The sequence below is a fragment of the Dasypus novemcinctus genome, chromosome 7, assembly GCF_030445035.2.
Source record: "Dasypus novemcinctus isolate mDasNov1 chromosome 7, mDasNov1.1.hap2, whole genome shotgun sequence".
Taxonomy (NCBI): domain Eukaryota; kingdom Metazoa; phylum Chordata; class Mammalia; order Cingulata; family Dasypodidae; genus Dasypus; species Dasypus novemcinctus.
This window is the reverse complement of record NC_080679.1, coordinates 133,561,901-133,587,618: the sequence shown is the minus strand read 5'-3', so window position 1 is coordinate 133,587,618 and position 25,718 is coordinate 133,561,901. Positions and strand designations below refer to the sequence as shown.

The 25,718-nt window shown below is 38.1% G+C and overlaps 1 protein-coding gene across 2 annotated transcripts in view; it reads left to right on the top strand.

Annotated features, from left to right (window-relative positions):
• The window catches only part of MAP3K2 (mitogen-activated protein kinase kinase kinase 2), a 117,715-nt gene extending 94,739 nt beyond the window's left edge, over positions 1-22,976 (top strand). For both annotated transcript variants that reach the window (XM_058301174.2, XM_004459210.5), the window contains exons 13-17: positions 208-356; positions 724-855; positions 5,507-5,636; positions 12,019-12,196; positions 14,086-22,976. In XM_058301174.2, the coding sequence (XP_058157157.1) occupies positions 208-356; positions 724-855; positions 5,507-5,636; positions 12,019-12,196; positions 14,086-14,311 (815 nt within the window). In that variant the 3' untranslated portion in view covers positions 14,312-22,976. The remainder of the gene's footprint in view (positions 1-207; positions 357-723; positions 856-5,506; positions 5,637-12,018; positions 12,197-14,085) is intronic.
• Positions 22,977-25,718: the final 2,742 nt, after the last annotated feature.

The window sequence follows — 25,718 nt, the reverse complement described above, 5'->3', positions numbered from 1 at the left end:
ATCTGCAGCGCCATTATTTTGGATGTTTTATTGAGTCAGTCTAGTCAGGAATTGTGCTGGGTTTATATTTTGTTGTTACTGTCATTCCTGTATATGTCAACTTCATAATCCTTTAGAGTTACCTTGTTCTTAGGATCAAGTCTGTTTTCCACAAGGCTTTTTTTCGTGGGTCCTCTTTCACCCTTAGCTTTTGGCCTTCTTTTTCAGCACCTCGTGCCCCAACCAACTGGAGACTGGGCAAACTGCTTGGCCAGGGAGCCTTTGGCAGGGTCTACCTCTGTTACGATGTTGATACAGGAAGAGAATTGGCTGTTAAACAAGTTCAGTTTGATCCTGATAGCCCTGAGACCAGCAAGGTAACAATCACTGCACAAGCTACTCTTTCACATTATAAGAAACATTTTTTTTCTAAAATAAACTTAACCTGAAATTGAATTTTTGTTTTTTTCTTAATACAAATTATTTTTAAAACAAACACGTAGATATCTATTTTGTACTGTGGATTTTTCTTTTAGCATATCAGCTAAATTCCTAATCTGATATAATATTACTTGAGCATATTACCAGGAACTGTTATAAAAGTTATTGTGTAGAAGCTTTAAAATGTTTTAATCCTTAGGAAGTAAAAATTTCAGAATGAAATTAGCGAGGATGGTCCGTGAAGTTAGAATTTTTTGCTTTTTCTAGCAATTGAAAGATTTAGCAATGAATTTTGTCTTTCAGGAAGTAAATGCACTTGAGTGTGAAATTCAGTTGTTGAAAAACTTGTTGCATGAGCGAATTGTTCAGTATTATGGCTGTTTGAGGGACCCCCAAGAAAAAACACTTTCCATATTTATGGAATATATGCCAGGGGTAAGTTAGTAAATCTTTTGATGATTGACATTCTTTTTAAAGTCTTGGTTGATGAAAGAAAAACAAGAAAAACTTTGATTATGAAATGTTAATCCCAGTTAAGGACAGCATTTTGAAAGGGTTTTTCGTTAGAGCTTGATAATGTAATTCTATAGCCTATCCTCTTCATCTGTCTTTGTATGTTTTTAGTCACTTTTTTGAATGAAGAGGTTTAAAGTAGGTTTAGTAGTTAAAGTTCAGATTTTCCTGAATGTCTTAAAAAGTCCATTATAGCTGGCTTGTCCAACCAGAATCCAGTCTAGTACTGCACATTGCATTTAGTTGTTATGCCCCTTAATTCTCTTTCAATCTAGAACAGTTTTTACATGTGATTGATTTGAAAGAGAAATCAGGCTAGTTGTTCTGTTGACAATCTAATGTTATAGATTGTCTAATTTGCATCTGCATACTGGTGTTTAATTTATTCCTTTATTCCTGGTATTTCCTATAAAACTGCACATTAGATCTAAAGTCTTAATGAGATTCAAATTCAGTGTTTTTAATAGAAGGACATAGATGATGCTTTGTCCTTCATGTGTCACATCAGGAGACAGTCTGCTGTTAGTGATGTCAAGATGGATTGCTAGATTAGCTTGATAGTTGTCCTGATTCCTCCATAGTAACGTTTTGTTTTCTCCTGAAGACCAGAAACTAATCTGAGGTGTAGCATTGGTACATGTGAATATCCAGTTCCTTTCCAAACCTCTACCTAATATTTTAAACTCAGATAGATAATCTTTGTCCAAGTTAGTAATTTCATTGGGAGTTGCAAAATGTGGTTTTTCAAACCCTGTTTCCTTCTACATTATTTTTGGTTTTGGTAGAATACATTCTAATACTAATGACTTTTAGGTTGGGTATATATTTACTCATTTAAATACAAATGCGGGAAGCGGGCTTGGCCCGGTGGTTAGGGCATCTGTCTACCACAGGGGAGGTCCGTGGTTCAAACCCTGGGCCTCCTTGACCCTTGTGGAGCTGTCCCACGCGCAATACTGATGCGCGCAAGGAGTGCTGTGCCACGCAGGGGTGTCCCCCGTGTAGGGGAGCCCCATGCGCAAGGAGTGCGCCCCGAAAGGAGAGCCACCCAGCGCAAAAAAACGTGCAGCCTGCCCAGGAATGGCACCGCCCACACAGAGAGCTGACGCAACAAGATGATGCAACAAAAAGAAACACAGATTCCCCTGCCACTGACAACAACAGAAGTAGACAAAGAAGAGGCAGCAAATAGACCCAGAGAACAGACAACCGGGGTTGGGGCGGGGGAGGGGAGAGAAATAAATAAATCTTCTTTAAAAAATTTAAATGCACTGCCATAATTTAATAGGCAGTGTCTGTAAGTAAAAGGAGTTTGATTTATGGGCTGGGGTCGGGGTGTGTCTGTTCCTTATTAGAATTGAATATACAAAGTCACAGTTTTTGCTTATGGATCAATGATACTGCCTGTGGACCAATATCTGATTGTAATATTCTTAACTATGCTAAGTTTTACAAGAGCAACAATAACCTTTACTTTGTTTCTTATCGTAGTGAAACCATTGTTAGTCATCCTTATGACTTCACTTCTGTTTGATTTCTTCAAATATACCAGTATAAACTGGTAAAAACAAACAAACAAAAACAACCTAAAATCTTCTTTTGAAAACAAATTGGTAGAATGTATTAAAGGCCATAATAATATTGAAACCTTTTAACCTGGTAATGTCAAAGAAATTTATTCTACAGAAGTAATCAAAAAGAAGGAAAAAGCTCCATACATTTAAGTACTGAGGGGGAAATGTGGTAATGTCAGTGCCGGCAATGGAAGTAAATTATGTCATTCTCTCAAGAAAATGTATGTTTAAAACTAAAATTATGAAGGCTGTTTAGCAGAGTTGGAGGGAGTACTTAAAATGAGAGAGAAAGAATATCAAATGCATTCTAATAATGATTATGATTAAAAAAAGATCTGCTTTTGGACAAGGACAGAAGAAAGTTAGAAAAATGAAAATGCATTATGTTGCGATTATGATTGATTTTTCTTATGTGCAGATTTCTGTTAGTTGGTACAATAAATAGTTAAGAAATAAATAGGCAGTAATTAGTAGTGTAAGTATGAATAGGAACCCTGATTGTTGAAGATAAACAAAAATGGTTAATTGGTAATGTCGGCAGTTAGTGGGGTTCATTCACTGCCTAAGGCTTTGACTTTATACTTTTTATTTGCAAGTTAGGGTCAGCATAATTACACAATGCTGACCCTTTGGGGATTGCTCATGAATAGTGGAAATAGCAAATGGAGAAATTCAAAGATGTACTTTAAAAAATTTTTTATCCTCCCCCTTTGCGGCTTTTGTGTGTGTGTGTGTGCTGTCTGCTCTCTGTCCATTTGCTGTACGTTCTTCTGCGTCTTTATTTACCCCTCCCCCCTTGTGGCTTGCTTGCTGTCTGCTTCTCTGTGTCCATTCGCTGTGGGCTCCGCTGTGTTCTCGCTTGTCTCCCTTTTTTTGTTGCATCACCTTGCTGAGTCAGCTCTCCGCGGCTGACTCTGTGGCATCTACGGTGCTCCGCAGCATGTAGGCGAGCCTGCCTTCACAAGGAGGCCCCAGGACGTGAACCCAGGGCCTCCCATATGGTAGATGGGAGCTCATCTGATTGAGCCATGGCCGCTTCCCCAAATATCTACTTTTATATAACAAAATATGCTTTACCAGTAGTCAAGGAAGGACAGACAGATTTGGATATATTGTTTAAAAAAAGATTTCTTCCCTTTTAAAGTGATTATTATTTTTTAAAACAAGTCAATTTTATTGATACTTTTTTTTTTTTAAGATTTATTTTTTTTATTTATTTCTCTCCCCTTCCCCAGTTGTCTGTTCTCTGTGTTCATTCACTGCGTGTTCTTTTGTCCAATTCTGTTGTTGTCAGCGGCACAGGAATCTGTTTCTTTTTGTTGCGTCATCTTGCTGCATCAGCTCTCCGTGTGTGCGGCGCCATTCCTGGGCAGGCTGCACTTTCTTTCATGCTGGGCGATTCTCCTTATGGGGCGCACTCCTTGCGTGTGGGGTTCCCTTACGTGGGGGACACCCCTGCGTGGCACGGCACTCCTTGCGCGCATCAGCACTGCGCATGGGCCAGCTCCACACGGGTCAAGGAGGCCCGGGGTTTGAACCGCGGACCTCCCATGTGGTAGACGGACGCCCTAACCACTGGGCCAAGTCCGCTTGCCTACTGATACATACTAATAAAGCATACAGCTCATCCAAAGTGTACAATTAATGGTATTTGGTATAATCACATAGTTGTGCATTCATCACTTCAGTCATTACTAGAGCATTTTCATTATTTCAATAATAATAAACAACAAAAACACAAACAAGAAAATTCTTTGCCTCTTGATCTCTCTATGCTTTCCCTGTTGTAGACAGCTGCATTTCTGGCTGTTCTTGCACAATTATTTATTTATTAAGCAGTTTTATTGAGATGTATATATTCACATAACATATGATCTATCCAAAGTGTATGATCAATGGCTAATAGTATAATCACAATGGTGTATATTCATCACCACAAAAACTGTTAGAACAATTTCATTACTCCAAAAAAACTCCATACCACTTAGCAGTCCTTCTCCAGCCCTATATAACCAGTAATCTAATTTCATCTTTATAAATTGATTATATTTATATTTTCTGTAAATGGAATAATACAATATGTAGTAATTTGTGTTTGGTTTCTTCCATGTAACATAAGTTTTGTCTGGATATTAACAAATTGTATTAATATATATTTGTTCAGTTTCAAAGATAAAATGGTGATTATTAATCAAAGTTGCACATCAGAATCACTGGGGGAGCTTTTTTAAATTTAGGTATTATCTTTTATTCAGTATTTTCAGAGGTGGCACCTCATCCTGGCTTTAAAAAATACTTTAAAATGTAAAATTCCTCTTTAGTTAAATTATCTCATGTTTTGAACTGGAGTATTGAGTGCATAAAGGAAAAACTTAAAAATCGTTTGTGTGTGTTTTTGTGTTTCTTTTTTTTTTTTTAAGGCCAGTAAAAAGAATTTATTGGGAAATGGGGGGAAAGGAGAGTTTGCTGAGAAGTGGAAGAGAAGGACAAATATGCACCAAGATTTGATGCAGGTCTCTTCTAGGCAGAGAGAGCCAGTTTTGATTCATAGCCATCCTCCCAAGAAGTCATTTTGCAGATATCAATAAAACATTGTGTTAAAAGCAGAGTAAGAACAAATTAAGTAAAATACGTATATAAAGGATTGAGTAAGAAAAGCAAAAATGTATTCAGGGGAAAAAATACACATGATGAAAAGACTGGTGAATTTTTATAAAAGTGTTGCAAGGGATAGGAGATGGTCAGAGCCAATATTTCATAGAAACAATGACATAAGTTAAAAAAAAAAAGTTTTAAAGGCTTCTGTCTGCTATGACCCATCCTCTTTGACAATTCTAGTCAGGGAATATATAATACTTCTGTGTTGAATTACCTGGGATATAACGACCTTGCTAAGAATTCCTGCCCTCTCAAACTATAGCCTCCGGTCATGGACCTAGGACTCACAAAAATAAAGATCAAACTATACCATAGTTTTCTTTTGTTTCCTTTTATCCTAGGGTTCAATTAAGGACCAATTAAAGGCATATGGAGCTCTTACTGAGAATGTGACTAGAAAATACACCCGTCAGATTCTGGAAGGTGTCCATTATTTGCACAGTAATATGATTGTTCATAGAGACATCAAAGGTAGGTAATGAGGTATTTTTTAATTTTAAGCACATAGTTCTTTGTGAATATGAATGAAATAAGTGAGATGGTTAAGACATTTAACATTTAAATGAATCCATTACCTTTAAAGTATCATGAGGAGATGATTTTCCTCTTTTCTTCGTGACTCAGTTGGTAGTCCATCACACCAGTCTTGACTTTCAGATCTCCACAAGTGAGTAGCTCCTCTGTGGGGACTTCATATAGTCAGTGAGGTTGAAAAGATTGAGTGGACACAACCATTCCAAGGTCCACAGGATGGAGGAATAGAGTATGGATTAGAGTGGACTTACTGATATTCTGTTCATGAACTATTGTGATTAGTAATTGAAGAAAATGTGACATCGGCATGGAGAAAGTGTCCATGGTGGCTGCTGGGGGTAGGGAGTGGGAGGAAGAGATGAGATGTGGGGGTGTTTTCGGGATTTGGAGTTGTCCTGGGTGGTGCTGCAGGGACAGTTACTGGACATTTTATGTCCTCCGATGGTCCACTGGGTGGACTGTGGGAGAGTATGGGCTATGGTGTGGACCATTGACCATGAGGTGCAGCAGTGCACAGAGATGTAGTCACCAAATGCAGTGAATGTCTCATGATGATGGAGGAGGTGGTTGTTATGGGGGGAAGAGTGGGGTGAAGGGGGTGGGGGGCATATGGGGACATCATATTTTTTTAATGTAACATTAAAAAAATAAAGACGAAAAGGAAAAAAAGAAAAGATCATAAAACTGCGGCTGTGTGGTTGTACCTAGAGCATAGGCATTAGAATATAGTGGTTAGGAGAAGGCGTTCTGAAGCAGTTCTGCTGATTCCAATCAGGGCTTTGTCAGTCACTGTGTGACCTTGAACAAGTTACTTAATCTCTCTCTGCCTCATTTTCCCCAGTCATAAGATGAGGTTGATAATACTATTCATGTTGTAGGGTTCTCATAAAGATTAAATGAGTTAATGGTACCTTCTGGTGAGGTCACATTAAAAGCCATGGGAGCCAAGTGGGTGTAGCTCAGTGGTCGAGTGCCTGCGTCACATGTACAAGGTCCTGGGTTTGAGCTCTGGTACCTCCTTACACCCTGCTTCCCCCACCCCCCACCCCCCAAAAAAAAAAGCCGTGGATATGGTGGAAATGAATGTCATTACCTAGGGAGAGAATAAAGAGAAGGGATGAAGAGTGCCCAAGACTGAGCCTTGATGAACTCCAAGTCATTTAAAACTCACTTCTTTAGACTAAAAAACTCAGCTGTTTGCAGAGATCAGGTAAGTAAGGTAAACGCACTATAGTGAGACAACAGCGAGGAGTGGGGGTAGGAAAGATGCGAGAGAGCTTCTGGTCTGTGTGACAGCGCTTACCTGGGTGTTTGAGTCTGAAAATCTGGGTTGTGACCCCAAATGTAGGGGCCACTCAGGGGAATATATATGTATATTTGTAATTTATTGGTCTCAACAGGGGCTCTTAACGTGCCACAGTCCTCTTGTGTCCTTCCTTTGGTGCAGCATGTCCTGAACATAGCTATATTCTGGCCAAGGAAAACAGGCTCTGGTGATTGAGTAGCAGCTGCAGACTGCCCAGGCCGGGTGCCATGTGCTGGAGTGGGAGCTGGCTCGTGCAGGAGATGACGGAGGACATGGCTCCTGATCTCGGAGAAAGAGGGGCCTGTCCTTGACCTCAGCATCTGCATTGCTAGGTGCACCTCACTTGTCAAGGACAGACCCCGATGGCATAAAGAACCACATAGAGAAATTGATTGGGAATTATTCTCTTAGGAATAATTTCTACTGAATCCAGCTGCTTCTTAGCCTTCATGAGGAGACAAGATAAAGGAGCTAGGAGCTGAAGGCAGCTGCCTGCCACATAGATCGTAATCTAACTGTGCAAGAAAGGTGATGAACCATCCTGGTAAAATTAAGAGGTTGGAAGCAAGCTGATTTAAAAACAGTATGACAAATATACTGATGAGGGGGAAAGTAAGATAGAAAGATATCCCATATGATCTCAAGCCTAAAAGTACTAAGGTGTGTGCATAGGGTGTGGGGGAGGAAAATTTCCACATGATTAACAGTGGTTTATCCCTGGATGGCAGAATGAGTGGTATTTGTTTTCTTCTGCATACTTCTGACTTGTTCAGTATATGCCTGATGTTTATAGTGAGCAACTGTGTAAGTAGGGAGGGAAAAAGAAAGATAGTAGATGGGTTTAAAGTTAATACCCAAGAGTTTATAATGAAACTCAGGAAACAAATCAATTGATCACCATTGAAGGATACTAGGGAATCTATTATTTCAAAAGCTGGTACCTTTTTTCTGCTTTTACTTTACAAGCTGTACCACTGAGGACCAAATCGTGGATGAAAGGAAGTTTGTGTTCTAACAAAAAAGGAATGATAGAATGGCACCATTTGCAACCACTAATGAACTAATAAATTTAGGCAGTACATAGTAACAGCTCTTGACATCACTAAAACAAACAGTTGCTCATTACATCCTGTAGGTGGAATACATCATCACCTAGTTTTGTGTCTCCCCCTACCCCAGTTTGAACCAGAATCTTACCAATTTTCTAGAGTCGGAAAGTGTTAAATGACCTTTTGGAATGTAATCAGCAAAATTTAGACCATGAGAAATCTATGGCAGACAATGTAGTTTCTTCATTAATTGAAAGGGGAAAAAAATAAATTGGGAGAACCTTTGGATTAGAAAAGATGTAAAAATATATCAGACTTATTTTATGGACCTAATTTGGATTCTGATTTTTTAAAACAACCAAACATATTTGAATACTACCTGATAATAGTGAGGTATTCCTTAAAAGATTTGCATGAAAATATTTATTGATCATGATGTTTTGGATTTGTTTCAGATTAATATGGTGCTTAGTGCTGGGTGGTATAGGTCAGTGAAGAATTGTCCAGGGATCAGTAGTATGATTTTTCTATGAGAAATCTCCTTAGTAACTTAACAGTTGTTTTTTTTTAATTTTTTAAATTTAATTTTTATTTTTTTCTTCCCCTTCCCCTCCCCCACTCTGCTGTTTTTGCTGTCTGTGTCTATTCGCTGTGTGATCTTCTGTATCTGTTTCTCTTTTTGTCTTTTCTCATCTTTCTCCTCTAGGATTCACCGGGATTTGATCCTGGGGACCTCTGATGTGGAGAGAGGTTCCCTGTCCTTTGTGCCACCTCATTTCCTGGTTTCTGCTGTGCTTCACCTTGACTCTCCCCTTCATCTCTCTTTTTGTTGTGTCATCATCTTGCTGCATGACTCAGTTGCGTGAGCACTTTCTTACCATGCAGGCTCTTGGCTCACCGTGTGGGCACTGGCTCACCATGCAGGCACTGGCTCGCCACGCAGGCACTTGCGCGGGCACTCGCATGGACACTTGGCTCATTGCGCAGGCGCTCAGCTTGCCACACGGACACTCATGCAGGCATTTGGCTCACCATGTGGGCGTGCTTTCTCCTCTTCTTTTTCACCAGGAGGCCCCAGGGATTGAACCCAGTTCCTCCCATATGGTAGGCAGAGGCCCTATCACTTGAGCCACATCTGCTTCCCTGGTTTTTTTTTTTTACGGAGGTACCAGGGATTGAACCAGGAACTTTGTACATGGGAAGCAGGCGTTCAACCACTTGAACTATATCTGCTCCCCTTTTATCTTAAACAAAATAAATATAAAAAAATTAAAAAACGGTATCAGGAACCTGGCTGTACTTTTTCTCCTCACCTCTCCTATACCTGGACACTGAGATGCCCAGCATTGGTGATTCCTCCCCAGAGAAGGCTCATTTGTCTGCCATCTGCCCAGGACTGTTTCTTCCCAGCTCATAGCCAATAACTGGGTATATATTTTACGGGGCGTAAGGAGAGCTGCCCAGCGTGAAAGAAGGTGCTGCTTGCCTGCCCAAGAATGGCGCTGCACACACGGAGAAGCTGACACAGCAAGAAGACGCAACAAAAAGAAACACAGATTCCCAGTGCTGCTGATAAAGAGAAAAGTGGTCACAGAAGAACATACAGAGAGCAGACAACTTGGGGGGGGGGGGAGAAATAAGTAAAAATAATAAACCTTTAAAAAAATAAATGAAACTGTTCTCCTTGGAGAAGTGGCTGATTTCTAGAATTCTGGCAGGAAATACAAAAGGGGAACCTGGAGCCTCTTCTAGTGCCAGAAAGTAAGTGCTGAAAAAAAACAAAACAAAACCCAATTGTGGAAATAAACAAAAACACAATGATGGAGACATGGCAGAAGGATACAGGAAGAGCTCTCAATGACCACAGCTGTGGAACATCTTGAACAAAAAATAAATGAACTATTATTGGATTATAACCGAAATTATAAAATATATTTCTGTGTGTACACACTGATACATATATAAATGATAGAATAAGTAAATATATGGGGGAGAAGAGACAAATCTCCCATGCAAAAGAACTTGAAATAATTTATGTAGCTCCTCTACCATTAAAGAGGTGGAATGTAATTCCCCACTCCTTAAGTGTGGGCTGCACATAGTGACTCTCCTCCAAAGAATGTGGAAAGGGGGAGAGAGTAACTTTACAGTGGAGAACCTGACCAGTATTACCTCATCCAGGGTAGTCAAGGTCACCACCAACAGTGAAGTTAACTGATGGTAGGGGTACTCTTTTTTAAAAAAACAATTTTATTGGTACATATTAAGAAAGCATATACTATCCAAAGTGTATGATCAATGGTATTTGGTATAGTCATATAGTTGTATATTTATCACCTCAATAATTAGAGCATTTTCATTATTTCAATAATATCGTCTGCTAATAATAAAAAACATCAGGGTGGGTCTTAATCCATATTACTGGCAGCATTATAAAGAGGAGAAACCAGAGTCCAGGAGTCAGAGAAAACCACAGGGAAGAAGCCGGAAGTCAGAGGAAACTGGTAGAGCAGGCACTAGGAGAGAGATCTCCATGTGACTTGAGAAACAGAGATGCAACCCAAGGAATCCCCAGGGACATGGGAGAGAAAGGATGGCCTTATTAACACCTTGATTTTAGACTCTCAACCTTCCAGACCTTGAGCCAGTTAATTCCTATTGTTAAGCAACCCATTGTGTGGTAATTGTCATAGCAGCCTGGCAAACTAAGACATACCCTCTTTGTCATTATAATAACATTTCTTCCTCCACCAACCTAGAGAAGAGTGAGCAGCAACCAAGGCACCATTTGGTAATCTTGTTTCAAAGCGGTAGTTACTCTTGATGTAAAAATTCAAAAACACATGACCCTGGTCTACCCCATAAGAAGAACATCAGACAAGTTCAGTTGAGGATCATTCTGTAATAATCCTCAAGAAATAAGTTCAGAGTCACAAAGCAAGGAAAGTCTGAGAAATTGTCCTCGCCAGGAGGGACTAAGGAGACAGACCACTGAATTAAATGTGGGATTCTGCGTGGAATCCTAAAACAGAAAAATGACATTAGGAAAAGACTGAGATATCTGAAAAAAAAAGTGTGAACTCTAGTTAATAATAATGTGTTTGTACTGGTCCATTAATTGTGACAAATGTCCCCTAGTAATATAAGGTGTTACTAATAGGGGAAAACGAGTGTGGGGTGTCTGAGCACTCTATATAGTCTATGGAATAGTTCTGTAAATCTAAAATTGTTACAAAATATGAAGTTTATTTAAAAAAAATGAAATTTAAAAGCAGAATAAAAGCTTATAGCTTGGTTGGAGGGGATTTAAAATAGAGATAGAAGTAAAGAAGTCAAGTTTATATAAAGTAAAACCTAATATTAAGAAAAACTTTAAATTGTTAAAGTAACTAATATTTAAATAGTTGCAGGATAAAAATAGCAGGATAAAAAAGTGCTAGTTTTTGTGTGATTTGTCTATCTTTAAAAAAAAAAAGATAATAATATATAAGGGCCAAAAAAAAAGTGCTAGAAGTTTCTGGTTATGAGGGTCCTTCAGAAAGTTCTTGAGGAGAAGCTGGTTCTTCAAGGAAATTAGCTTTAGTCAAAGGCTCCTTCGCCTCTGGAGGGAGGAACTGGGGGCTGGGAGCCCTGATATTGCTTTCTTTTTCACCAGGTTTCCTTTGAAGCCCTTCCCCCTTCCACTCTTAATCCTCATTCCCAGCTACCTTGTCTGATTTCTGGGAATATGGCCTTAGATCCAGAAGCCCCCACAGGTAAACAAATACTCAGTGTCCAGGCCATGAAACTTAGAAAGGTCTGACTGTGGGCTGGGCACTGGGCAGCTACTGCTCAGAAGCCAGAGAGCAGCTAATTCTGAAGACAGAATGAAGAGTCTGCTAAGAAATTCTCTACTATTGTTCTTTTACGGTATATTCCAGACTGTGAGTAAAAGTAAGGAAATGAGGATCTTTCTTATTTACAGGTGCAAATATTCTGCGAGATTCAACAGGCAATGTCAAACTAGGAGATTTTGGGGCCAGCAAACGTCTTCAGACCATCTGTCTGTCTGGGACAGGAATGAAATCTGTCACAGGCACACCATACTGGATGAGCCCTGAAGTAATTAGTGGAGAAGGCTATGGCAGAAAAGCAGACATCTGGTAGGTTATGATGCTAGCTTTGCCTGAAAACTACCTGTCTTCTGACTGATTTCCACCCATGATAAAAAAAACTCAAATTGTCTTTTGTGCTTTTGAAATAAGATGTCAGAGTTACAAGGATTCGTGTATTTTAAATAATGCCTCATTTGAGGCATAAATTCACTGTTTTAGAGTTCTGGCACCAATTTTCTCTTCTTTTGGAAGGATTTCCTCTTAAGCAGACCTCAACATAGCTGTATTCATTTTATTTTTATTTTTATTTTTTTAAAATATTTATTATTATTTTTTAATTACATTAAAAAAAATATATGAGGTCCCATTCAACCCCACTGCCCCCGCCCCCCACTCCCCCCACAGCAACACTCTCTCCCATCATCGTGATACATCCATTGCACCTGGTAAGTTCATCTCTGAGCATCACTGCACCCCATAGTCAATGGTCCACATCATAGCCTAGACTCTCTCACGTTCCATCCAGTGGGCCCTGGGGGGATCTACAGTGTCCCGTAATTGTCCGTGAAGCACTATCCAGGACAACTCCACGTCCCGAAAACGCCTCCACATCTCATCTCTTCCTCCCGTTCCCCACACCCAGCAGCCCCCATGGCTACCGTTCCCACACCCATTCCACATTTTCTCTGTGGACATTGGATTGGTTGTGTCCATTGCACACCTATGTCAAGTGAGGGCTTAGATTGCACATGGGTACTGGATGCACTCTTCCTGCTTCTAGTTGTAGACACTCTAGGCTCCATGTTGTGGTGGTTGACCTTCTTCAACTCCATGTTAGCTGAGTGGAGTAAGTCCAATAAGTCAAAGTGTAGGAGCTGAAGTCTGTTGAGGCTCTGGGCCTGGGTGTCATATTATCAGTCCAGAGATTCAAATCCCCTACATATATCTTAAACCCAGCACCAACTACAATTCCAATAAAGTAGCATGCAAGTCTTGTGAAAAGAGATCCCCTCTGAGTCCATTTCCATCACGCAGAAACACCAGCTCCAAAGAAGGGCCATCTGTCATGGCAGTGAACCCCTTCTGCCATGACCATAGAACCCGTGGGTCTCTTTATCCCTCAAAAGAACCAATACCTGGGGTTGTATCTACCTTATCTGTCTCTTAGACTCTGTTCAGTTGTACATAGGGGTATTCCTTCTGACAACCTCCAGACTCTTTTTTAGAGACTCACAGCCTTATAATCTCATTTCTCCTTTCCATTTCCCCCTTACATTAGGTCAAACCGCTTCCCGAAGTCATGTTATTATATGTAGACAGGTATATTCTGCTGTTCCGCATTGAATCTTTAATTCAAGGTCATTTTCTAGTTGCTTCTTCAGCTGGTATGTGGTAGTGATCCCTCTGTGCCAGGGAGGAGCTGTATTCATTTTATTTGCCTGAAGAGCTTTACAAGTAATTAATCTTGTCAATCTCTTATAATAATTCATTTTATCCTTAACTATCTAATAACTAAGTTGGAACATAAAATGGCCATTTCCTGTTTCCCACCCAGTAAAGAGTTTAATAGATACTCATTTTAGACACCTGAAAGCAAACAACAAATCTTCTAATGCTTATATTCTCTGTAAGATAAAGACAAAAAGATATATTTAATGTCAAGTGAGAAAATATATAAAACAAAAATAGTAATTTTCTTTGCCTAACCATTCGAGTTAAGTGATAGAGTCAGTCATTAAATTGTGGTCTGTTTTCAGTAATTATGTTCAAATTACACTTTTATATAATCACAACTTTTTGATGGAACCTAACTTGAAATCACAAATTGCATTTAATATAATAATGCATTTCACTCCTTTTTCTCATTTTGTAGCTAACTAGCTTTCTTTTATGATGTTATTGTTTGTGTAATTTATTTTCTTTTGATTTCTTTTTAGGAGTGTAGGCTGTACTGTGGTAGAAATGCTAACTGAAAAGCCTCCTTGGGCTGAATTTGAAGCAATGGCTGCCATCTTTAAAATCGCCACTCAGCCAACAAACCCAAAGCTGCCACCTCATGTCTCAGACTATACTCGAGATTTCCTCAAACGGATTTTTGTAGAGGCTAAACTGAGACCATCAGCTGATGAACTCTTAAGGCACATGTTTGTGCATTATCACTAGTAGCCAGTAACTTACCCTGTGCCTCTACCCAGCTCCCATCTATTCATTCACCTTCTCTCTGACTGCACTTTTCTTTTCTTTTCTTTTTTTTTTAATAAAAAAGAGAGATGGGGGAGAAAAAAAGACAAGAGGGAAAGTATTTCTCTTGATTCTTGGTTAAATTTGTTTAATAATAATAGTATCCTAAATTTTTTATATTTAGTCTTTTTTTTCCCTTACAAGAACTTGAAACTTTTTTTTAAAATTTTTATAATGTACTGATGTGGTTCAGAGAGATAAAGCACTTTAGTACATAGTAACTCTTTTTTAGTAAAAACAAATCATTTGGTATACTTAAAGATTTTAAAGTCTTCCCTGATATCACTGACATATTTGTGGTGATGGGGGAGAAGCGGAAAACAAGAAAATTATGTATTATTTGTAGTTTTTAGTGATAGTATTTAAAATAGACCCTCATTTTTGGGGTTGAGCCCTAAACATGAGGTTAGGATAGGTACTCAATGATTATAGAATCCATCTATGTCTGTATTCCTTGTATCTTAACCTCTGTCTACCAAGCTTTTTGCTCAGTAGGAATCTTGATAGAAAACACAGATCTCTTAAGTATGTTTGTTAATCCTAACCAGTATAATAAGCAAATAGACTATAATAGATCCATGTTACTGGAATCTGTGATTTTGAGAGAGAGCTTTCTGCTTTAAAAAGAGAAAAATCTATTTTATTTTAAAGCAGATATGGGGAGTCAATAGAGCAGGTCCAAAATAAAATACAAAAGGAGATTGTTCTCTTTAAGTGCTGTGAGCAGAAGAGACATTTGCCAGTCAACAGAAACGATGAAAGAGAGAGCTAAGTGTTATTAAATGTATTTTAAACTATGTTCTTAATTTGAGGGGAAAGTATCAAAATGAAGGGAGAAGAGAAATAATCATAACCATATATGCTATCTTCTTATTTCTAGCTCCTGATTCCCCACTTCAGTCCAGATGATCCATATTTTAAAGCTGTTATGATGAAATGAAACCCTTATTCTTGGGATCACAGAATAAAGTACCTCAAAAAGTAGTATCAAGTAAAATAGTGATTCCCAATCTAGGATAGGGTGAGGGGATTTTGCTTTCCATTTGGTAGACCTGGAGACATATTGGTTGTCACAGCTTGGGAGACAAGCTACTGGCATCTAGTGGGTAGAGGCCGGGAATGCTGCTAAACCAACTGTAAGGCACAGGAACAAACCCCAGTCCCACCCCACAACCAAGAATTAGCTGGCCCCAAATGTTAATAGCACCGAGTATGAAAAACCCTGAGGAAAAGACCAGTTCCAATTATAAATTGAACGTAGACATCTGCAGGCGGGATTCCTTGCAAAAAAAGTAAATCTTAGAAAGTGATATAATTCAAAATAAGGATTTTAAAAGAAGAGATACCAGGACTTTAAATCAAGGGAGAATGATCTCAAACAATAGCAATCTCTTCCTTATCAGCTGCATATGGCACCCAAATGATTAACTCTTCCATTTTAGAAGCAAAATGAGCTCTGAACACTGAATCTATTGAACTCAGCCACCTGTATATTCTTTTCTGAAATATCAGTTTATAATGGTGGAAAAAGAAAAGTGTATCAAAATTAAGTATTAACTACTTTAACAGGAAGTTTCAAAATACCTATTTCTAACCTATAATATATCCATTAGCAAGGATATTAAATGGAAGGGGACAGCTGGGAATGTTCCACTATCTCTAATAGAATTGTGCTCCTGAAACATGAATGATAGTAATTTGGTCACTTTTAACTTTTTTCCTTCAGCATTTTAAAGCAGGTTCTAAGTACTTCCTTTTTAAAGGTCTGGAAAAATAATAGTCTTTCTGAAGTCCCTAAATGTGATGACTGTGGATCAAAAGGGACTCAGTTATTCTTATTTCTGCCAATAGGTATTGTCCTTTAGGTACTCATAAAATACTGTTTCTGAAGTTGGGTGGATCTTATGTACTGTATCAAGGTCCTACCAGGCATTCCCCATAGGAATATTTGAAATGTTGCTAGCTAGGCTGCTAACAAGTCAAAGCACAGATTAGTTGTCAAAGATTCTCCCATCTATACTCTTGTAGTCAACGGGAGTAGCTTGCAAAGAAGAACAAGAATTGTTGTGCCCCTACCCCTGCTCCCCTGCTCCTTGGAAATCAGTGGCCAGATCTTGTGCTGGAATGTAAACCCTACGTGTGTGGATCTATTATAGTTACTCTTTGATGAGTAAAGGCATCTTCTACTTGAGCAAAGTCGTGGTGTCTGGGCCAATGTCCTTTCCCTGTGTTTCACTGTCTTCTGTGATTGTGATTTCCCTTTGGCTCATTTTTGGTCTGTCAGGGTAACCAGCAGTGCAGGGTGTAAGATAAATGCTTTATATTGTAGAGAAATCTGGGAAGTTGTGAAACCCAAAGCAAAGCTGTTTGCTTTTCTCAGTCTCCTTTTGCTTCTCTAAATGCTATAGAAAATAAGGGCACCTGCAAAGAAACTACTACTTTAACACTGCTGCAGAAGACCTTTGCTTTATAAAATAAAACATTATAGCTATGGGAAGATAATGTTCTTTATGTAAAGATTTAAAAATAGACTCAGTTTATAGAGTTATATAAAATGTGATCTCTTCATTTCAAACAAGTTGTGAAGCTACCAAAAACCACAATAAAAGTTAATATATATATTTTAAAAAACTACTAGAACAAAAGAAACTTGAAAATGGGGTTGTGGGGTACAGAAGACCAAATGTAAATTAAAAAAAGAAAATTTTGAAAGGAAGCACCTTTATGGGGCAGTTAAATATAACACTCCACTTTTTTCTTCTTTCTAATCATGATATGGATCAACAAATGAAATCTGAGCTTTTTCAGATGACTTTAAATGTATTTTGTTTTTTAAATGCACAATGGATTTTCTATATTGTAATGTTTCTTTGTTGAGGCTGAAAAATGGATAGACTGCTGACTTTGTGCCTTTATAATGCATCCTGCTTTGACAGTGGCAGACTTTTTGTGGCTGGAGGAAATTCACCTGCAGTCCAATGTGCTCTTCAGGAAATATCTTTCTACTTAGACGATGAGATATTCAAAGTGGCATGACTTAGGCTTGGACTAAATATAAGGCCTTTAACATTGCAAACAAATTGTTTTGAATAAAAGGATTGGAAAATATGGTAATGACTAATAGAAATTTTGATGAGTTGGTAATTCTTGAAAATGTATTTTTAAAGGTATACAGACTTTGAATATTTCAGTGTAACTGTCTTGACATTTTTCAGCACAGTTCCTCATTTACAGAATGTTTCTGGTGAAAAAAACCATTTTTTAAATGTATAAAAAGGCACAGTCAAATTTCATAACATGGATAAGGGATCAAAACATTAATGCACATGATTTGATTTCACAGTAAATTGAAATGGCTTTCACTTGAGAGAGTCTACCTTATTCTCAAGAGAAACTACATAAAAATGAAATTGTTTCTGTAGAGTAGTAGCTTTCTCTGTCACGTCTGATCTGCAATATTTTTGAGATTTTGTTATGGAGTTGTTATAAGATATGTGAAGTCACACTAGAAAATAAAATCAAGTCTGAATACTTTAGAGAGATGACCAGGCTTTGATGCAAAAGCCAAGATGTTTGCCAGATGCAAACTCCTTGGTTCTGTGCTGGAGCTTTCATTTGGGGTCTAGGAACCAGTAGCTTGATATAAAATCACCAGGTGTCAATCAAGTATAGGAGTCTTTCCGTTAAAAAAAAATAGGGTAAATCTTTATTTGCTTATTCAATAATTGTGGCTTATTGAGTCAGGTACTGGGTTAACTTATTCTTAAGGAGGTCACAGTCTAGGAGGAAACACGGGCAACTAGTTACTTATTTTAACCCTGAAAGTTCAGCAGTGATGTTTTAAAGCTTTATGATTATTTTTATGGGGAAAAGCAATTTGGGCAATCACTGGCTGTTATAAACTGAAATGTCTTTAACAACAGAGATGGAGTCAAAATTGGAGGAACCCACGTAGATCAGGCAGCCTCTCTGAGGACCTCCTCATAAAATACTCAGCCTCTGTTCCAATAGCTTTAAGAAGAGAAGATTTTTGGTCTTAATTGTTAAAATATCCAAACATTTGATAGATATTGAAGCAGCCAACAGTGTTATATAAGTTAATTGAGATCAGGACAGTTTCTTGAGACCATATTGTTTTCTCATTAAATTTGGTCTTTGTTATGAATATGATATTCAGATTTTTTTTAATTTGAATTTTAAGATTGGTTAAATGTTAATGAAAAGCAATTAATTGTAATTTTTGGTAGTGCCTTTTGCTCTGTATGCCTTAATTTTATTTTATATCAGTAATAATTCAAGATGCCCACCAAAATGAAGATTTTTTCCAAAGTCATTAGGCTTCAAGAGTTCATTTGGCCTTAGACTGTGTGTTGACCCTTAAACACTTCTTAATGCCTGCTTCTTCCTCCTACCTTTTCTACCTCCTTTTTTTTTTAATGTATATATCAGTGAGGAGAGAAAATTAGCATATGTGATAGAAACACTGCAGTCTCTACTAGATGTGCATTCCTAGGATAAGCCTAGAAAGAAGTATTCTAATTCTAAAGAGACGTAGTAAACTGTTTTCCAGGATCGAATACTTGTCTAAGTTCTTTGTATATAATGGTTCAATCATAAGTCTCACAGCAGAGACAGAATGGTTGTTTTTGCCCTAAAAGGTCATTTAAATGGTTTACCAGTGTAGAGGCAAGAAAACTTAGGGCAATAAGCAAGAAATCCAGGGATAGCAAATTCTAATCCTTACTTTTTAACTAAGATTTTGACTAATACTGTAGTTTACTTCTCTGTGACGTGTGGGCTTTGTGTGTGTGTGGGTTCAGAGTTGGGACAGGATGAGATGGAAGGAAAGATGAAGGTTCAGTTATCAGTCCCCTGTTCCTAGGAGAACTCAAAAGTATATGTCCTCTTGATGGTGGATCAGTGTAATCATCTTCAGGTAGGAAATTCAGCACATTCCCCACAAGTAGCTAGTACAAATGATTGTTTAATAAAGGTATTTATTGTAAATTGCCAAACTCTTGGTTGCTAAAAGTCAATTAAAATTGAATTTGTATGTGTACGTGTTCTGTATATTAATGATTAATAGTTGTAATTCTTAAATGGAAAGTAATTGATTTTACATAGTTCTTAATGAACTCTTTGGTATAGAAATTCTGCCAGATGTATCAAAATAAGCTTCCTTAGCTTACCAAGTATTTAAAAGGAAATTCTCATATACCTCTTGTTGGTTAGCTAGGGAAGGTGTGCAGTGAAGCCACTGTTCCTACTTCATAGTTGTCTTTAACTTTGCTTTGTCTTCTGCCACAATCTGGAAAGGGTGCCAAGGCCAGCTGTCTCTGCACTCCTCTTTCAGAGCTCTAGGCGGTAAATGAGCTTTCAGCGAAGCCCAAGATTGCTCTCTCCGGGTTAGGGAGAGAAGTCAAGGTTAGTTTCAGAAAGTTGAGGGACAAGTTATAGTTACAGTAGACAAAAGAATAAATTTTATCTGTAGCCTGCATACAGTGTCTTATATAATTTTTCCTATTTTTCAAAATTCTGCATTTTAATTGGCAGTCGTATGGTATTTTTTGAAACGCAAATGCATTATATAGTGAGTACTGTTATTCCCTATACTGGTCACTTCTGGTTTGTCTTCACAATCTATTTTATCAGAATCACTTTAAACCAAAGCTTTTATATTCCCTGTACATGTAGCCAAAACGATTAGCACTGTTACTTCTGCCCATCTGTAAGCTAATAGTAGAAGAATGATAAGGCAGGTACTAGGAGAATCTGTTTGTCAGTCTCTCCTTCAAGGAAAAGGACAGGTGCTCAGTGTTTGCATTTAGACATGCAGAATTTACTCCAACCATTAAGGAACCATACAGACGTTACGAACTTGAGTTTGTCCCGTGCCAATCTTAAGAACGTCACTTGACCCTAGGTGCCCATGCATAGTCATTTACATGTGATGTCTCAAGCTGGTGGCATCCTTTCTTCCTAGTGTCTTAACATTTATGAACTTGTATCTGATTTGCGGGGCATTTCAAGAAAGCTGTGAAGAAGACTTAGGCATTTGCTTTGTGCCATAGACATTTTGGAACATAAAGAGTCTGCTCTCTAGACTGCTTTGCAGAATTTATCCCCAAATAAGGATTTCTGAGTCCCATAATGCCGGTTGAGAATAGTAAAGTTCACAACTATACTGAAAAGCACTTTTGTGTTCACTTATATTTTTTTAGAATTTTATGAAAAGTATACATAACTAGTGATGACTTCAGCATTAGCATTACTTGGAAGGAGGGAAGAGAGAGGTAACAAAATTAACATCTTAAACTTTGTTAGATACTTAGCCTCCAAAATGGATTCAACATACTCTCATTTTTCCAAAGACTTTCTTTCCACCTGAAATGACAAGAGAACCAGTGGAATAAGGAAGGAGATATTTGAGTGGGAAATGCTTGTGGGCAAAAGCAAGCAGCCAAACCTTTGCAGTATAACCTTTTCAATAGAAAGTACAGTGTCTAAGGATGGAATATTTCTTTAAAAACAAATGATTGTTTTTTAATACAATCTTAAGTAAAAGGTTTACAACATTTTTTCCTATTGCTATTCATTTTGAAATTTGCTACCCTGTGTTCTGAAATATTATAGAAGAGTTAATACCAAAAACACTTTTAATGTCTGACATGTCTACATTTCACATGGTTCTTTTAATTCAGATATCACTGTAAATAAAAGTAAACTTGGATAAATTTGAGAATAAACTTTTCATTATTGCAAAACTATGATTATGAATTTGTAAATTTACCCTTTGATCTAATGTACATTTTTAAACGTGTCATTAAATTCTCTATTTTAATCTATTGGTTTCTCTCTGTAACTATTTTTAATCTCCCTTGAATGCTGGGCAGTTTATAATTATGTACAGAGGTGTTTTTTCTTGATCAAGGCTGACTTTTTTGCACATTTTTGGAAATGTTTAATTTGTACACTGATTTACTACTTTGACCAATAATTGTTGAGTGTATGAGCATCAAGAATGCGTGCAATGAACTACTGTCTGTGTGTCTGTGCTTTAACCCCGTCCAAGATGTAGCCGTTGGTAACTCCACTGCTAGTCCTGACTTCAGTGGACCTTCGTGCTTTTTCACAAAGTATACTTATCTATGGTTCTATCTTTGTTGAAGAACTCAGGAGTTCAACTTTACTTTCTAATTTTATAATATATTCTAAAATCCATTGCTCATTTGATAGTATACTTTTAACTGTGTAGCAGGATGTGTGTCTGCGTGATGTCTTTTTCTGTGTGTAGGTATATTGTATATAACCCAGTAATTCCTTATTTTTGTTTCATTTCTACATTTTTATGAACTTGTTTTATAAGGGTACAATTTAGTTAGAATAATTAAATATATATAAAAGCTTTCAGAGAGATTATTTACTATATGAATATATTTTCAGCTGGCTGATCAAAAGTATTTTTTTAATTTTGTTTTTAACCATTTGAAATGTATTTGTATTTCCAGAATTGGACACAAATTGTACTTAGATCTCAATCAAAATAATTGCAAGGAAAAACATTGAATTCTCTTTTGAGAACTCTGAAATGCAAATTAAGAGAATAAAGTGGGTCCTAAGCATAGGAAAAACACACTGTTTGCTAAAACGGCCTTTGAATTCTCAGAGCTGTGAAAATGTGAGAAACTAAATTGTCTTGAAGAGATGTCAAGATTTTTTTTTTTTAATCTCCAGTTGCTCTTGGCCTGTCCTACTGTTCTGTTTAAATATTTCCTTTATTTTATCCCTTCTCCCATCCCCCAAATTTCACCTTTTTATTTTTCCCTTACTGGGCAAGGTCAGACTAGGCTTATACCAATACATTGGCATACTGTGATTCTTTGTAATTGATTGACTATAAATTTGTTTAGACATGTCCAAACATACATTGTTGTGTCTTTATACTGTACTGTGCGTGTTTTAAGTCCCTGGCAGAAAAAGATTTGGAAATCACATTTCAAGCCTGACAATGTTACTGTACTTAAAGAAAACCTTGTTTTTAATATGCGGTACGATGTAAAAATTACTCCTGTTAGGAATAAAGTCCACTGTTGAATGTCACTAAGCTTATGTTAAAAGGAGCCAGTATGGTTAGAAAAACCTGCCAGAAGCCCAGATGCCATGTGGTTTTTGCCACATTTCATGCATATTTCAATTTTTTGTTCATGCAAAATTATTCTTGTAAAAATGTATAAAATTTCTGAGTTTTCTAATTTCTGTGTACTTGTTTTTTCCTTGCTGGTAAACAGCTTAAAAAAATTTTTTTTTTTTAATCTAATGTAAAAGAAACCATGTTTATATTTTGTTAGTGACCAACGACTTTGTTTATATGGAAATTTGTATATGGTTGGCATACATCTTCATTTAGGTTTATCATGCATGAAGGCCTGCAATAATTAGCACAACGAAATTTGCTTTTTCTTACCTGTTCATTCTTTGAAAGATTGTGGTGCAAAGGCTTACTCTAAGTAACCTTCTGGACTTTGGAATGAATATTAATGAATGGCACTTTGAGTGTTAATAAAGCTGATATTTATTTCCACTGTGATTGGTTTGTCCAGGTCTGTTCTTAGACACACTGCGTTTGCAGTTGCCTGCTGACCCCCTTCATCTGAGTTGATCAAGCACAAACCAAGCATGGACTAACTTAGAAACACTGAAACTAACCCAAATCTTTTCCATGTACAAAAAGCCTGTAATGTCCCACTCAGGATGATTTGGGACATCTTTTTCTGGACTACCTTGATTGCCCAAATCAGAAACAAATGGTGATTGAAAGCAAACAAAACCAAAGCCCCACTGTCATAGTGTAAGGAGTGGACTCTCCCTCGACTGGAGGTCATGTAAATTAATACCCGCATTTAGAGGGCATCGGAGCAGTGCAAATCAAGAATCCTGTATATCTTTGCCCTGTCTAGGAATTAATACGTGGAAATGGTGGTGGGTATGCTAAATAGCTGGAAAAGCCAAAATTTTACAAATTTTCATCAAAAGGTCCAACAACGGGTTTGATCAAATAAATTACAGTATATCTATACAATGGAACTCTTCTCCATGCATTATTGACTGAAAGAGAGCAAAGTTACATACGATACATAGTATTATTTCACTTTTTAAGAACACATCCATATATTGGATGGATATATGTCACTCAAGTAGAATTTTTAGTGTTTTTTTTTCCTGTATTTTCTAAACTTTTGATAATTTTTTTTGCTTAGACAATATTTTTAAGATATGCTAGATTAGCCATTCTTCCTCATCACCCCCTCCAATTTAGCGAAAGTGTGTACTGTTTGAAAGATAATTCTCAGTGCTGCCAAGGGTCGAATGAGAAGCTTGTATGTAATCTGGCATATATTTCTGGAGAGTGGTTTGGCAGAGCTTTAAAAAAAGGTCATGTGCTCAACCCAATGTTCCTATTTCTCAAAATCTGCCTTAAAACTTTTATAAATACTTATTCCAAGGATATCTTTCACAGACCTATTTCTAATAGAGTAAACTGGAACTATCCCAAATGCCCCCAAATTAGGATTTGCTGAAGTTAACTGTGGTATTGTCATAGGATGGAATGTTAAGTAGTCATTAAGCACTCATTTTAATGGGGTGAACAATACTTGGGATATAAAGTTATGTGTTTGAGTAATATCTCCATGGTGTAAAAACAGCTCTCGAGGGAAGCGGACTTGGCCCAGTGGTTAGGGCATCTGTACATGGGAGGTCCAGGGTTCAAACCCAGGGCCCCCTCACCCATGTGATGAGCTGGCCCACGTGCAGAGCTGATGCGCGTAAGGAGTGCCCTGCCAGGCAGGGGTGTCCCCACGTAGGGAGCCCCATGTGCAAGGAGTGTGCCCCATAAGGAGAGCTGCCCAGGAATGGTGCCGCACACACAGAGAGCTGACACAAGATGATGCAACAAAAAGAAACACAGATTCCTGTGCCGCTGACAACAACAGAAGCGGACAAAGAACATGCAGCAAAACAGACACAGAGAACAGACAACTGGGATGGGGGGGGTGGGGGAGGAGGGAGAGGGGGAAGGAGAGAGAAATAAAAAATTCTTTAAAAAACAAACAAGAACAGCTCACGAGAACAAAAAGCCTGGAAGGAAATAAACCAAATGTAGATAGCTGGGTGTGGTATTAAGCAAGATTATTTTTAAATAGACTTTGCTTTGCTCTGACTTCCAAGATTTTAGAGTGGCATATATTATTTTAATCAAAGGGTAAACAAAACATACAAGACAGCTCTAGAAGTGTGGCTTTTTCCCTAAGTGAAAATTCATTTAGACCAGGAGACAACACATCTTCAATTTACTGAAGGCCATCCAGCTGTGGTCTTACAACACTGCAAAGCCAGTGGCTGGTTCTTGGTCTTCAATTGCTCCCCTGATCAGCAGCATCTAGCAGTTGGTCACTTCCTCCACCTCGGAGTGCTTTCTCAGCACTAACAGGACTCCTGCCTTTCCAAGCTCACCGACGACTCAGCTGACCTTGCTGAGTCTCCTTTCCCCCCAACCTCTTCGCTGTGCAACATCCCCAGTCCATGCACCTCTTCTCTACCTACAGTCACTCCCTACACAACGTCAACCACTTCTGTGGCTTCAATACCATAAGCATGTTGACAGTCCCCAAATTCATACCTCTAGGTCCCTGAACTTCAGACCTGCCTTCCTGACACTAACAGGCAGCTCACAACTATGTCCAAACCGTCCCCAGAAACCTTTATCTTCCCCAAGTCTCTCATTTTTGGTTTTGCAACTGCCTTTTTGCAGTTGCCCAGGCCAAAAATCTCGGGAGTCATCCTTCACTCCTCTGTCATTTCCCGTATCATTTAGTCTGCAAATCCCATCTCATTTACATTCATTCCTTCAAAACATGTTCGAAATGGAACCATTTCTCACCAGTTTGACGCCTACCGTTCTGTTAAAAGTCAGCAGTTTCTCATGGGGACTGCTGCAGCAGCTGCCCTTGACTCTAGAGCAGGGGCTCTTAACCTGGGATTTCAGGGGGTCTGTGGCCTAGAATTGAAAATTCAAAACAAGCACTCTTGTTGGGGTGTGTTGGTGTTGGTATGATGTTTAGCAAATAATATAGTATAATGTGGACTTAGTAAGGGTCTGTGGAACAAAAACGGTTAAGGACCCCTGCAGTCTAACGTCTCTCTTCAGCACAGCAGCTAGTGCAGAGTTATCCCTTAATGAGACATCGGAATGTCATTTTCTCTGCTCAAAACTCTCCAGTAGTTTCCTGTCTCATAGTAAAAACCCCTTGTAATTGTCTATATGGTTCTC